We start from the raw sequence: 14,549 nt of genomic DNA, 5'->3' as shown, positions 1-14,549 counted from the left end.
GGCTCTAGCGAGGACAGTCGAATGCGCTTTCACTCGATTTGTGTCCAAATCCATCTGCTCAGGACTAGCGTTTCTCACTGAGCTTACTTCCAAAACAGGGGCACTGCAAGGTAATGGAGTTGCCATCTTCGCACGGTCAGTCGCGCCACTTAATGAGGCTTCCTCTTTATTTGGGCGCTCCGGTGTCTCATCGGGTATATCGGCCCTCATTGCCTCTTTCACTGATCGCTGCGGCGAACGACGCATTTTTGTGCTCCGCCCAAACGCGCCCAGCTCCGGATACTCCAGCTATCCAGTTTAAACCTTTCCGTCCTTGCCAGGGCCATGCATGCATCTGCATTGCACGCCTTGATACAAGCATGTATGCGTACATGCAGGTTTCCTATTCCAACAATTGCTCTCGTGAAAGCCCTCTAGGTTTTGATCCCTCAACCGTTTTCTCGATTCGGTTGACGAAATTTGTTCTGGCTCGGGTTTGAATGTACCCTATACTCTCTCCAGGATTCCATGACGTTGTAGGATTTGATACAGGTCACCCTGCGTTCGATTGGCTGCCCTGATGCTAAATAAAGTAGTAGCAAAACTTGGACCAAGAATGATGAAGAGTAGTGTCCGACAATTATAACAGCCTTCAGCGTCCTGTGACACCCTTTAAACATCCCATGAAACTGCGGAAGGTTCCCCGTTGTCCGATAACATTTGAAGCCATTGAGTTAGCCCTCCTCTGAAAAAACGGAGGACTTAAACATTCCATGGTGGGTAATTATAAAGGGTGGAATCCGTTCTCGACAGAGGGCCTCAGCACAAGACTGTGCAGTAATGTCTTCCAGAGGTATCGAATCAAGCCACCACTTAAACCTATCGTAAATTGTGAGGCAACACCTGAAACCGCATGAGTCTGTGGTCCCACAGTATATAGTGGATATTGAGCTGCAGATAGTAACCTTCCGAAATACGTTGCTCCAAAGGCTCTGAAAAACTGCCTTATCCTTCTGCGCCTCTGCGATTGCGACACGTGTCGAATGTCGACAAAAGTTGGCGAGGGGACGCTTTATCGAGCTTTTTTCAAAGCAAAAATGAGTGGCTTATGGTTCGTGGAAATTTTGAACGACCTGCCTTCAAGGACATATCAGAAGTATTTAATTACGAAATTATAAAACTTGTGATAAAGGCGTCTTCGATTGTATGGTCAAGCAATTTGCGCTAACTCGCCAAGATTGGTCTGAACATGGAAGTCGATGGGAAACGACCAAAAGGCTATATGAGGATTTGAAAGCCTCGCGATTACATCCAGATCAGGCATTTGATTGAACCAAAAAGCAAAATCGAATACGAAGAGACGACTCTGTTTGTGAGTGTATGAATCTATGAAAAGTTTGCGTCCGCACTCCAAAAATCATACTAGTAAGGCTGAACAGACATATTGGCCATTTTCGGAGGAGGTTGCGGAAAAATGAGAATGTTGATGTCAGCAAGCGCCAAGAAAACGCTGGTCGAATTCCTAAACTCATGTCTCCCAGCCTGTTGCCATTCATGCGGGTGATCGAAGAATTAATTGCCGCGAGTCTGCGTGTTACTCTAGAATTCAGGCACACTGGGAGATTCGAGACTTCAGCGCCTCTATGGACAAAGTACGGAGACAAGTCAAGTTTTTGACCCACCCTTAAGAAGCGTCACATATTGGACTGCGAAACATGAAAGCGGAACGACGAGCGGGTCTCTTGAAATGCTGCGAAGGGTGAGGGTGCGCTTGGGGTACGTCATGATAAAGCAGAGTTTATTACTACGCTGATCTGGTAGATATAACTTGTCCCAGATAATACCTTCTCAGACTGGCTTCCGCTCAAAATCCTCCTGTATTGAACTCGCAGAGTTAAAATTTTCGTCGGATTAAGTGACCCGCCCACCGTAACCTATTGAGCCGGATTTTATCCACAACCGGACGGTCATGGTATCGCTCATAGATTTCGTCATTGTGTAGGCTACGGAATCGTCCATCCTCATGTAGGGGGCCAAAAATTCTTCGGAGGATTTTTCTCTCGAACGTGGCCAAGAGTTCGTAATTTTTCTTGCCAAGAACCCAAGTTTCCGAGGAATATATGATCATAGTCTTGTACAGTAAGAGCTTTGACCCTATGGTGAGTATTTGTCCGTCGTCTTCAGTTGGCGGGACCTCCAACCCGCCGATGGTCTGGTTGTTCAGTAGCTCATCAAAGTACTCAATCCATCGCTGTAATATGTCCATTCTGTCGGAAATCAGATTTCCCTCTTTGTCTCGGCAGGATGAGCATCAAGGTGTATAAGGATTGATCCTGCTGACTTGTTGGTAAAACTTCCGCGCCTGGTGCGGTTGCTCCCTGTACGTTTCTAGTTGACAGACTTGTTGGTTCTCCCAGGCTTCCTTTTTCCGTCTGTGAAGTCTCTGCGCGTGCCCTTTTGCGGCTGGGGCCAAGTATGTTTGTGGCCGTATCCTTGATAACGTTCTTCAGGTGATTGTGAAGATCATTTGTTGATGCTTCATCTGCAGGTCCTCGGTTGACTGCGGTTATTCCGGCATCCATTTCCCACTTATAGGTGTCGCGGAGGGTTGTGTTGTGGATGGCTTCAGTGTTCACTCTCACTTGATTGTCAGAGAGGATTCTAGCTTGTATTGTTATTCGAGCTCGGAGCACCATGCCAACGAGATAGTGATCCGAGTCTATATTGGCCCCCCTATATGTTCTGACATTCATCTGAGAGGTGGCGGCGTTCGATCAACACGTGGTCAATTTGGTGGAAAGTGGTCCCGTAATTGAATAATCCGCAGTCCGTTATCATTTGTTTTTTTCGTGCAAGCTATGGGAACCAACGTATCGCCTGAATAAAATAAAATCTCCAAGTATGATTTTAATATCATATCTGAGACAGGCTTCGAGGGTTCGTTCTACTGCCTCGTAGAAGGTATCCTTCTCCGACTCTGCAGTCTCCTCTGTAGGGGAGTGAACGTTAATGAGGCTTATATTTCTAAACTTGTCTCGTAAGCGCAGAGTGCATAGTCGTTCGCTTATGCCGATAACAGCAGGTTTCATTTTTTGGCTGACTAAGAAACCTACTCCGAGCACATGGTTTGCTGAATTACCGCTATAATATATGGTGTAGTGGCTCTTCTCCAGGAAACCGGTCCCTGTCCATCGCATCTCCTGTAACGTTGTTATATCAGCCCTATGTTGGGACAGGGTATCAGCTAGCTGCTCATCAGCTTTATCTCTGTACAGGGAGCGCACGTTCTATGGGAAAATGCGCAAATCGTTATTCCGTTGTCGTTGCCGGATTCGTCGTTGTAAGATCCATCCTGTCCGAGGCTCCTTACGTGGCTCCGTAACACCGATTTTCCGTGTAGGGTTGTCAGCCCTACCCAACCCCCAACCTCGAGGACCAGTTGGTGCAGTTTGTCCCGTTTTTAGGCGCGGGAGACTCGCCTTCATCCTTCTCCGTCTGCAGCTTTTCGTTAAAAAAAAGCTCACAGCGGTCACCACGGGGGTTTGGTAGTAGAGCTGTTGGTGTTGGTTCAGCAGGCATTTCTCAGGTTTTATGTTTGCCTTTGACCACCACTGATCACTGACGTTTCAGAACATATTGTGACCCTTTCTTTGGCACACATAAAAGTCAACCGCGATGACTTGTTACCTCTGCGCTTAATCGTCCGAGGATGATCTGTCCTTCACGTGACTGAAATCAGCCAATTTGACACTTGAAGCTTGCAAGAATAGACATACATACCGTCTATTCTTGCAGTAGGAAGCGAATTGCATGCTTTTGTATGGCTTGGCCATCACATGTCCACAACCCCGCCTGGCCCGCCAGATTGGCTATATACATATTATTGTCATGGTTTCTAGAGGCTGCTTGCTACCTGTACTCGCAAGTAACCTACGAGAGTAGGTGTTAAATTCAGTACAGCCATGGCTACTGCTTTGAATCAACCTCACTTTCCACCGCAGTTAATACTCTTTTCAAATGAGGACACTTGCCCTTTCCTGAAGGTTTCCTTCTCCTCAAACCTCGTATTTCCGGATCATGTGGCCCTTTCCCCGCACCTTCTACATGGATCAGATCGATCAAAAGCAGTTGCATATGACCACACTAGATATACGCATAGATAATTCAAGTTACTTTTTAAAATTATCCGCTCTTTAAAGCGATAGACCGTCTATCCAATACACACTTCCCAAAGTTCGGTACATTTTTGTTGGAAGACGGAGAAATTGAAGGTTATCGCTAGCTCCTGCCGCATTGTTATTGCAAGTTTTTAGTTATTAAAATCACCTCTTTATCTTCGGTTAATTCGTGAGACTACCATTACGGTGTTACCCGCGAGGAAGGACCAGTTACTAACTACAATTCATGTTCCTCAACTTCTCCTTCCATACGTCTGAAGTGGTTGGTGGTTTGGTTGACAACCTCCGTATTCACTTGGGAATTTCGTGAGGCCGTAGCTAACTTCTGGTTAAATTCTGTAAGGGCAGCGTCCTTTAGATGAATTTTTGTATATTGCCACTTCGAAATAAATTCAGCCCGTGCTGGTTGCTGATCGTATCCGATATTGCATGATACGGTTGCCTCCTTTGTGACGAAAATTACCCGCTTTGCGAGGATTCGATCTCGATAATATCTTATTCCTTAATATTCACTCGGACTTCGTCTGCAAAAGCGGAGGTGACTCCATTATTATCCAGAAGAGAAGACAAAGATTCAATGATTGTTGCAGCCCATAGATTATCCAAAATGTTTTAGACCCATCCTTTGAGCCATAATACACGAGTGCGTTTCAGAAGAATTCTATGGGAGGGGGGGGGGATGGGTGCAGATCGGTGCGACCTCCCTCCCTTTCTTCGATCGACATACGGCTCCCAATGCCGTTTTATAGCCTGTAGGATGAGGGATCGCTCAATGGCTTACTTAATCAGCTTGGGAATCAGAACTAGCTCTTGCTGTTTCCATTTTGCAGGGAAACCCCCTCTTTCATCAGTACGATACAACTTTAACGGCCATTAACAGTGCTTTATTTGGGATCTCGTTTAAACCTCCGGCTTTATTTTAAATAATTTTGGAGAATTTCAATGGAATTTACGTGGTCAGGGTATAGATTTTGCCTATTTGGAGCTTGTGGGAAAAGAATATTAAAAACATCCACAATTTGTAATTGGCAGTCAGTGCTTACGATGTGGCTGCCTTATATGCACCCCTCCCTCCTCTCATGGATCGGAGTCAGCTTCCTTACAAAATCTCTTGAAGTTTTTGATTTTACTTCCCGAAATAGTTGTTTAATTGTTCCTCCGACTTTCTATATTGATTAAGAATCTCTTCTTTCCCTCTGGTCAACTCCTGCAATGTTAGCTTCATCTCTGGCTTAAAGGCACACTTTGCCGCATTTTTGGAATTTTAAGTTCCGTAGAATATTGATCATTTACTTCTTTGATACAATGCGGTATGCCATGGAAGCATCATAAACTCTCTGCATCTTTTCAATAACCTGTAACAATTTGTGCAGCTTGTCCAGGCTTATACTTTGTGATGTGGACGACTTCAGCTTTTCTCTTACCAGGCAATTTTAGTTCCAGAATAAAATCAGAATTGGCTCCTTCGTAAGCTGCTGGAATTGTCCCAACTTGCAAAATTGAGGTCGGCTTTCAACTATCTTAGTGTTTTTGTAGGATATAATGCCCATGCTAGAAGCAATAGTCGACTTGACGCGAGTCAGCATTTTCTCGTTCTCTCTTTACCTTTTTTCGACTCCGCTTTAGTCCAACCTCACATTCTTTTTCATGACCAAAAACGTCTCCACAATTTTTCGCCTACCGAAGTTTCAGCTTTCTTGGTTTCTGTGTGCCTGTATTTTGTATTAACTGCGTTACTGTTGAATAGCTTTAGGATTTTTCTTGTACTCTCTCTGCCTCTTCCGCTCGGGACTTACTGTTGGCTCAACCTATATTCTTGATTGCATAGTGCTTGTTATCCTTGTCTTCAATAACTTCTATTCAACAGTGCCAGAATGACCTATATTTCTGCTTCTCTATATTTCTGAATGTTTCTGGAGCTTTTTGGCCCCCGCTTGCTACTCATTGCTCGAAGCGAGATTTTAAAATCGCTGAACGTTTTCTGAATGAATCCATGTCTCAATCTTAAGTAGCCCCTGTAGCCCCTTTGTCATTATTCAGTTAATGTCATTAAAGCCTGTAGCATCAATCATACCCCTGCGGGTGCGCGTTTATTATTATATTATTATGGCTGTTGTACTGGCCGGCCAACTGAGTTTGAGCACCTTAGCACATCAAGCTGTTCATAACTAAGGCACTTCAGGCAAGGGATTTCCAATATCGCGAACTGCCTTAAACGCCACCCCTGGGTTTCGAACCCTTGTACCATAAGTTTACATCATCTTTGTTCATCCATATTCTGTTATTGCTCTTGGTAATTTCTCTATAGCCATATCGGACTTATGCATAAGTGGTAGTCTGTACTTTTTGTAACTTCTTCAACCGCATTGACACAAAATCTGGTGAAAATTGGAAAGTATGAATTCCCCGGTACATGCCTGTGGAATGTCCTGCAGTTTAAAATATCTAGACCTCAAAATATTCTGCATACCGATCTCTGTAAAGAATTTCACAATCTTCCCAAACAAAGATTTCAATAGTATCCTTGTATATTTTGTAGATCTGCTAAATAACCTTTCACAATTCGATTTCGAGATTTTAGCAACCAAAATCGAACAATTTGGTGCAAGTTGTAATATTATTTAAAAAATTTTGGTAAGCCAGAAATATATTTTCAATGGGAACTATAAAGTAAAACATCATGAGATTGGTCTACCTTGCCCCATTTACAAGCGGAGTATGCTACATTAGTAATATAAAGTTATCTCTGGCTCCACAGTTATCCATGCTTGTTTGGTTCTCTAATTCCTCCTTCTTTTTACAGGCACTCCAACCTTCCTTACAATTTCCCCGTCATATTGGATCGAAAAGAGATTCTGTGTCTTGCCATCGTCTTTTATCGTATAGAAGGTACCTCGCGACTGGTATGATATATTGTGTATATATTCCGGAAGGATATCCGGGTTTATAACGAGCCGCTCTATATAGTAGTGATCCTGGAAAACAACACCAACTTACTAACTTGATACACGAATCTATTTCGCTCACCTTCTTCACGGGACAGTTACTAGGGAAGTTTCCATGCTTCTGCAGCTCTGTGATGAAGCGTTTGGCCAAGAGTAAACCAAATGTTCCATCTGCTAGTTGGCAAACGCCCATTTTATTCATGTTCAAAAGGTTGAAAGGCTTCTTGTTGCTGCGTTTAACTGTAATTATTACTTTCCCGTATATGTTGAGAAGATCCTCAGTCATGGTGAAGTGGAAGTTCATGTAGGGTACCGAGTTAGTCTGGTTAACAATTGTACAGTTTACTTGGCAGCATTGATGAAGGGACTTCACCAGGCAGACCCGTTGGTATATGTTAAATTCGCGCTACCAAAAGGAGAACAAAATATAAAGATATTTTGCTAAATTTGAGATCAAAGCTGTATTCTAAACTCTATCAAAACCGTGAGAATGGTTAAGTGTATCTGTATGACGCCCAAAATCTTTTTATACCTTTGCGTCCAAAATGTAGAAAAGAGCAAATAAAAATCCCAGGATACTATGGAAAGCTATCTCCATGTCGCGCCAACTTTTATCAATGAACTATCGTCACCTTTTGCCTGCATTTCTTCTTTATTTTCTCAGTCAAATTCCGCGCGTGGTATAACTAAATTGATAAATTTATGAGGCACATCTCCTATCTAATATTAGCTTATTATGGTCTCTATTTTGGTCTTATTATCGTTGTTATAATAATTTTCACTTCAAATTATCCAAAGCACGTGAATAATATTTAAAAAAATACGCATTCCGCAACAATTCCAGCGTAAGCTAGTGTCTATTTCCGAACAGTATTTAAGTCTCCAGATATTTGGTAAATGGAAATCTAACAGGCGCGGCAAACATTTGGTTTACATGGTATTCAAAAAGATATCTGACTAGGTTATATGCCGACCATTGCAGGTTTCAGTAAAAGAATGAAAACTCTTCAACAAAGAGGATCATTTGCGGAATGAGGGGAAAACCCTGCATTAAAGGATACAACACTTTCTTGTTATAATTAAGTCCTGCAGAGCTGCATACTCTTTTTGTTTCAGACTTCCAAATAATTGTTTTTGGTAGCTATCCCTATCTAGGGTTAAATTGAGACATTGGAGAAGCCGCAGCTGTATTACCTCTTAAAACTGTCTATCCAATGGCCCATTAAATGTAGCTGTCGTAGGGCTGTGAGAATGTCTTCCAGAGGCGGAGAGCGTACAGAATCTCAGTCGAGAAAAAGCCTATCAGAGCTTTCATGTCCCACTGTTTAAAAGACAGGGTTCTTTAGCAAGGATTTTTTTCTGGCCGCAGCAATTCAGATTTCTGGATTTCGGCTATATGAGCCCTTGCAACTTCAATCTATAGACTAGACTTGGTTCCGCCATTGTGAAGTCAGTTCCTTGGCGAACCGGCCTAACCGCACATTTTTATTAACACCATTGTTCGACTATTCTGGGACCAATATAAGGAGTATATTGTACAGTCGCCCAGGCTTCACTTTCAGCAGCGAGTGGTTTCAGCTCGATATCAACTGACTTGGATCGGATTGCTATTTAGTGCTGATAACATTGATTGAAAGATTCGAATGGCGTCACCCCACCAAGGGGTCGGGCCTATTCTATAACGAGTTTCCCAATAACAACCCGAAATTAGATTTGCCTGCCATGTTAGCTTTTTTTTGGAGGGGTAGGGTGGTTCATTCATTTACGCACAAACTGTTGGACTCCCGCGATGGTGCATTGTCCGGCTACCAACTAAACACCTCCCCGTCGTCAGAGAGCTAGCCTGGAACCATTTGCCGCATCACTTTGGGCTAGCCCCGAACTCTACCGCATTGCGGATCTTCAAATCTAGGCTAGGCTCGCCTCCTTCCAACGAAAAGGGAAAATGCCCTCTTTTAGACAAATGTTGAATGCGCCAAGCAGTAGGTCCGACCGTTGTTGGAGCACCAGTTTATATACCTCTGCTGGAATACCATGATGTTCTAGCGCCTTCTTCTCTATAAAAAATAGAGAGGATTGCCTCTTTTAACCCTTTTGTAGAGAAAAGTGGACAGTCGCCCGCCTCGTGATCTCATCTTTCCGTACGGGGTACGCAGGGGATAGTGTCCGTACAATGCAGTCCCTTTGCTTGGTCTTAGGTGAACAAGGTTTCCGCAGAGCCCCAATTTTCGGATGACCAGTTTGTAACCAAGTCCCCACGGGTCCCCATTCAACTCGTGAACCAAATCCTGCCAACAGCTCTTGTTTGTTGCGCTGCAGAGTATCCTTTTGGTTTATATGCGCTCTGTCATTATGGTGCATGCCTCTTCCCGGTCGATTAGATGCTCCGTTAAGCGGCGGAGTCTATGACACTCCTTCCGGAGTTCTGCGATTTCTTCCGTCCACCAGTACATAGAATGTGTGCCACGTCTCCATGCCCTCCTGGGCATGGAAACACTGCAGACCGTCGTTATTATCGTTCATAACTGAATATACCACAATCTTGCAGGGCCACCACCCGCAGGACTACCCTCCAGCGCAGCCCCATCCGTCGCCTTCACGACGTTCCATATACAGAAAGAGTGCCGAGAAGTCTCCTAGAACACGCCGTTCACCAGCGACACCAGTGACTCCGAATAGAAGATTACGTCTAGAATGCATCCATCGCTGCCTGGGCATGGGAACATTGGGGTGGATCCTGTGTTTAAAACGATCAGTCTTGTTTTTGTCGCCATTTCCAGAATTCGTTTCCCTCTGGAGTTTGGGTAAGGCATGCCCCATTTAAGTGCCCCGGCATTGAAGTCACCCCCGACCAGGATCCGCCCCTCTGTGCTCAAGGTAGCATCCGCCACAGCATCAAGCCTGCGTTGGAAGTCCGACATCGTCTCATTCGGAGTAATATAGACTCTGAAAAACATTACCCTTCAACACTAATCTAGACAAAGCTGCCCGGAACCCAGATGGCAGCAGTACCTGATATGTCAAGATGCTAAGAAGCTGGGTCTTTGTTTCGGTACTGCTCACTGATGAGAAGTAAATTTGCTTTGGTCTCCGCAGTTAACTGCGCTAGCAACTCGCGGGTGGTTGGATTCCTGTGTATATTGGTTTGTAGGATGCGAATCATGTTGGACGTCGCGCTAGCGGGATTATTATATCTGTAATCTTGGAAGTTTCGTGGTTTTTGTCAATAGTTATCCTTTTTTTGGGAATTTCGAACGAGGAGTCTTCTCAAAACATTTTGGTAGCTTAAAATCTAATCATGAAGTGAAAGAATCCAAAGTCAATTCCCCTGAGATCATTTCGATATATCCATTATTACATCAAAATATTAAAGCGATTATTTACTGCACACCTTCCCCATGGAATCATCACACCGTGACTAACGCCATATTCCGTGGTGTCATCATTATTGATGTCTTTGCAATTATGTGGAAGTAGCTTGAAATTATGTGTTCTATTTATGCAGAACGGGAAGTAAACAGCATACATATGCGCAACCTTTTGTTTATTAAAAAGATGACCACATTTCAAATTATACTCGTAAAACCAATTATCATTGGAAATTTTAGAGGAGTAGGCTTGTTTCAATGTTGTTATATAGTCAAAAATCATAGTCCAAGTAACATAAAATAACACAAGTTGTATATTAATAACGCCTGTCGCCGGGGTTCTACAACCCCTGTCGGTCCTCGTTCTTCAAGATGTCCTTCCTCCAACTATCTCCATCTATCGATCCTGTCCTTCAATTTCGAAATTCGGGCAGTAATACGCTGTCTTCGTCAACAGAATCTGGCCACGGCTTTGAAGCTTCTGTCCTCTCTTTGAACACCCCCCCTCCCGAGTGTCGTCCATACGTTGAACGTGGGCAGCCCATTGCAGATTCCGATACTCATGGTTCCTATTATTCTCCTCAGGGCTCTCCTCTCGGGGCACGGATTAATTTTTCGGAAGTCAAGAAGGCAATACCTTGAAGTTATTTGTAGACATTAAGCAGTATAGTTCCTTAGGGTATCGTAAAAGTGCTTTTTGACTCCGTAACTTAGCGACTCCAAACCTACGTTTCCTTGGCAGCTTCCCGCTTTTCAATATTGATCTCATGTCGATTATCGCGATCATTCAAATTCATTTCCTGTACTGCTAAAACACTGAGCTTGTACTTGCTGACCAGTTGGAGTAGGTCTTTGACAGCACCAGATTTGTTTAGTGATATAACATATCAGAATACAAAAGAGTAGTGATTCATTCGTTTTATACGGTCGTTTATATGGTATCAGTTCGGTCCGAAGCTGCTCAACCCGTTTATTTACGTGATGTTCGGTTTTTGGTAAGTGACGGATTGTCAATTGCGTCAGACGCCTTGACAAAGAGGTGTGATCAAGTAGCATGCAATATGGTGGAGTTATCTTAACTGAGCTAGGCGTCCATCTTCACTTTTTTGTTCACTTTTCCCGTGACTCTCCACAAAACCAAACCAAAGGGTAGTCACCGATACAAGCCCTCAGCGCTTACCCTAAAAATGCTCCACAAGAAACGGAATCTGAGACGTACATGGCAAACGTTCTCCCAGGTTAAGATCTAGCAAAGGTCTTCGAAGAACTGTTGACGAATAAAACCAGCAGAGTATACAAAATTACCTCAGATATTTAGCCCGGAAAAAATCCGGCCCAAGTAGAATCATACTGCCCGGTAAACTTGCCTCCTACTTTATGAAAATATTTTAAAAATTGCTTGCATCAAAGGTAGTCGGCTTCTTAAAAAGAAGTTGTTCATTCGACCCGATGTCAATAGAAGGTAGACAGGCATCAGTAGCCATTCTGAGGAGCTCAATTAGCGTAATGGTGCGCGTTTTAATGCCACAACACAAGAAAACCGTACGTTAGCAAGCGACGCACAACAGCCATTCACGTATAGATAATCATCTCCTGCCGAAGACCCCGCTTCTCTTGCAGGCATAAAAGGCAATACAGGCCTTCTTAGTTCGCAGTATTACAACTCTTTGTACAATCAGCCGCAGGAGGTGGAGGTGAATATCATCAGTTTCATTTTGGTTTAGCTTATGCCGAGTCCGCATCTTGCGGCTCACAGGGGCACCTTTCCCAACGCTACTGCTTCTACTTCAGGGACCGCTTAGCCGTGCCAATTAAAGTTGGCCTTTAAAGTTGGCATGGTGTGATTTAGAGAATGGCATTCTCTCCATAATCGTCTTCAAATGAATGTCCAAGACGCGCTCCAGGGTGTTCAACACGAAAGACGGGTTGATTGGCCGAAAGTCCATCGCGGACTCATGACCGTGCTGCCTGCTTTCGATATGAAAACCACTCGCGCACGACTCGTGGACTGTGGTACGTATCCCAAGGAGTTACAATTCCGGTAAACCTCAACAACCCCACCCCCCTTTCTCGCTGCTTCTCTAGCATGACTGGCATTATGCCATCGAGACCTGGAGGTTTATATGTAGAGAAGCTGTTTATTTTATCCTTGGTATTACCGATTTGGTAGCTTCTTGGTAATTACCGATTTGGTAGCTAAGCGTCGCTAGGGTGGCTGCATACCCTCCAAGCAAGGCTCTAACTTACAGTCGTCCTATGTTCCTTGGTCAGAATCTTGCTGACCCTTTCGGATTCGCTTTTGCTTTCTATGTTCTGACAGCAATCCAATTAAGACCGCTTCTTGGTACTCTTGATGGCCGACTTGTACTTCTTCAGGCAGTCCTTGCAGGGCTGCCAATATTTTTCCCTCTATGAGATGTTGAAGATCTCCCTGGTTTGCTTTCTGAGGCTGGAGAGGTCTTCATTCCACCATGGTAACACTGTTTTTTGCTGTATTTAGCAGGACACAAGACTTTAAAGGCAGTATCAAATGCCTTCTCCAGAGCCCCGATCTTTGACTTCAATTCATCTGCGTACCGAAGAGTCAGTTCTTAATAACTTGCACAAACTTCCTCCAGTCGATCCTTTCCAGGTCTCTGAAAGGTTTGGAGTCTTCTGCGGCGCGATCTAGACTAAAAAGTATGAAACCATCATAGTCAGACACTCTCCAATTATCCGCCCTAAGAATTCCATCGTCGGTTATTATCAAAGACCTAGTTCCAATCGTCACAGTTCTCCGAGCTGGGAAAATTGAAGGTTGGTGTACTGCCCCTGTTACACACCGACAAATTTGCATTAATAATAAAATCAAAGAATGACTCACTTCTCTCGTCGATTTCCGAGCCGCCCCAAAGCTTATGATTTACATTGGCGTCGTATCAACAGGTTGAATCTCTTTGCTGCTATGATCGTCGTAAAATGTTGTAGTTCTTCTGGCAGAGCTGAGGCACACTTCGAATGCTGCAGATTTATTGCTTTACCCCCAGCATGATCTGCTTGCGTGGGTGGTTCGTCAGTCCCCGTCGGACCGTCAATCCTCGACTTCTCTAACAACTCGTTGGCCGCGTTGATTCGAGGCAGGTCGTCATCCGGTTTTGCAGATTGGAACACTTTCGCTATTATTTTTCTGGCTCCGAACCGCACTTTATAGGCTACCTTTTCCAGTATCTCTAGGCATTTTCAGTTTCTACGGAGCAGGAAAATTCGGCTGTTCGCCTGGGGTTCCTCTTCCTTGATAACTGTCCAGCCGTCTATGGGAATTCCGGGATTTTGGAAGAGTTTGTTCTTATCCATGCGGTTCTTTGGCAACCAGATACGAGCAAACGGTCTGCTGGGAATCTCATCGTAGAGGATAACTTTGAGCTCCTGCCACTTCGCTAAATGGTTTTGCAGTTCGTGACTTATCGTCTGGCTGTTATTGCTTACCTCTCTCCGGAGGATACTTAGCGTCCAAGCTCTTGTCTACTCTGCTCACTTTGTATTTTTGTCCAATCTAGTCTAGTGATCGATTGAATTTGAGGGCCATGGGCTTCACCTTCTGCTCGTTTGTCATGCGTTTGTCATTATATTCCTAATCAATCGAATGGAATTTAGCGAAGCCCTTTTCATCCCTTTTGTCGAAGGTACGGGCGTCAAAAACTAACATAGGCTGACATAACAACAAAACATGAAGTCGCAAATACAAAATACAAATACAAAATTTTGGAAAAGCAATATACAACATAACCTAACCACAATCATATAAAAACGTTAGTTGTGTCCAAACTTGTAACACGTGGCTTGCGTGTACGAACGGGCTCTGACGCAATTGTGTTTACAAGTGTTGGCACAGAGTGTATTGGAAACGTGGGTTATATAACCTGACAACACAGGGCTCAGTGAACAAACACCGGGTGACAGTAGGCACACATAGGTCCAAGGCCCGACCAATTCTTGCCCCCACGAACGATGATCGTGGGCCCAACCAGAGAACTTAGCTCTCTGTTAGCCTGGCGGGACGACGAGGGATAACTCAAACGTACAAAAACAACAACTTTCGC

The 14,549-nt window shown here is 44.1% G+C and overlaps 2 protein-coding genes across 2 annotated transcripts in view; one reads left to right on the top strand and one right to left on the bottom strand.

Annotated features, from left to right (window-relative positions):
* The window catches only part of LOC119647775, a 553,287-nt gene that overhangs the window by 186,389 nt on the left and 352,349 nt on the right, over nucleotides 1-14,549 (top strand). The window lies entirely within an intron of this gene.
* On the bottom strand, nucleotides 6,772-7,723 carry LOC119647779. Its single transcript, XM_038048961.1, has 3 exons — nucleotides 7,635-7,723; nucleotides 7,185-7,508; nucleotides 6,772-7,132 (listed from the first exon to the last, which is right to left on the bottom strand). Exons 1-3 carry the CDS (start codon nucleotides 7,698-7,700, stop codon nucleotides 6,938-6,940), a joined length of 585 nt encoding a protein of 194 aa, XP_037904889.1. The 5' UTR covers nucleotides 7,701-7,723; the 3' UTR covers nucleotides 6,772-6,937.

Source organism: Hermetia illucens, chromosome 2 (assembly GCF_905115235.1).
Source record: "Hermetia illucens chromosome 2, iHerIll2.2.curated.20191125, whole genome shotgun sequence".
In the NCBI taxonomy this organism is placed as follows: Eukaryota; Metazoa; Arthropoda; class Insecta; order Diptera; family Stratiomyidae; genus Hermetia; species Hermetia illucens.
This window is presented reverse-complemented; position numbering and strand designations above follow the sequence as displayed.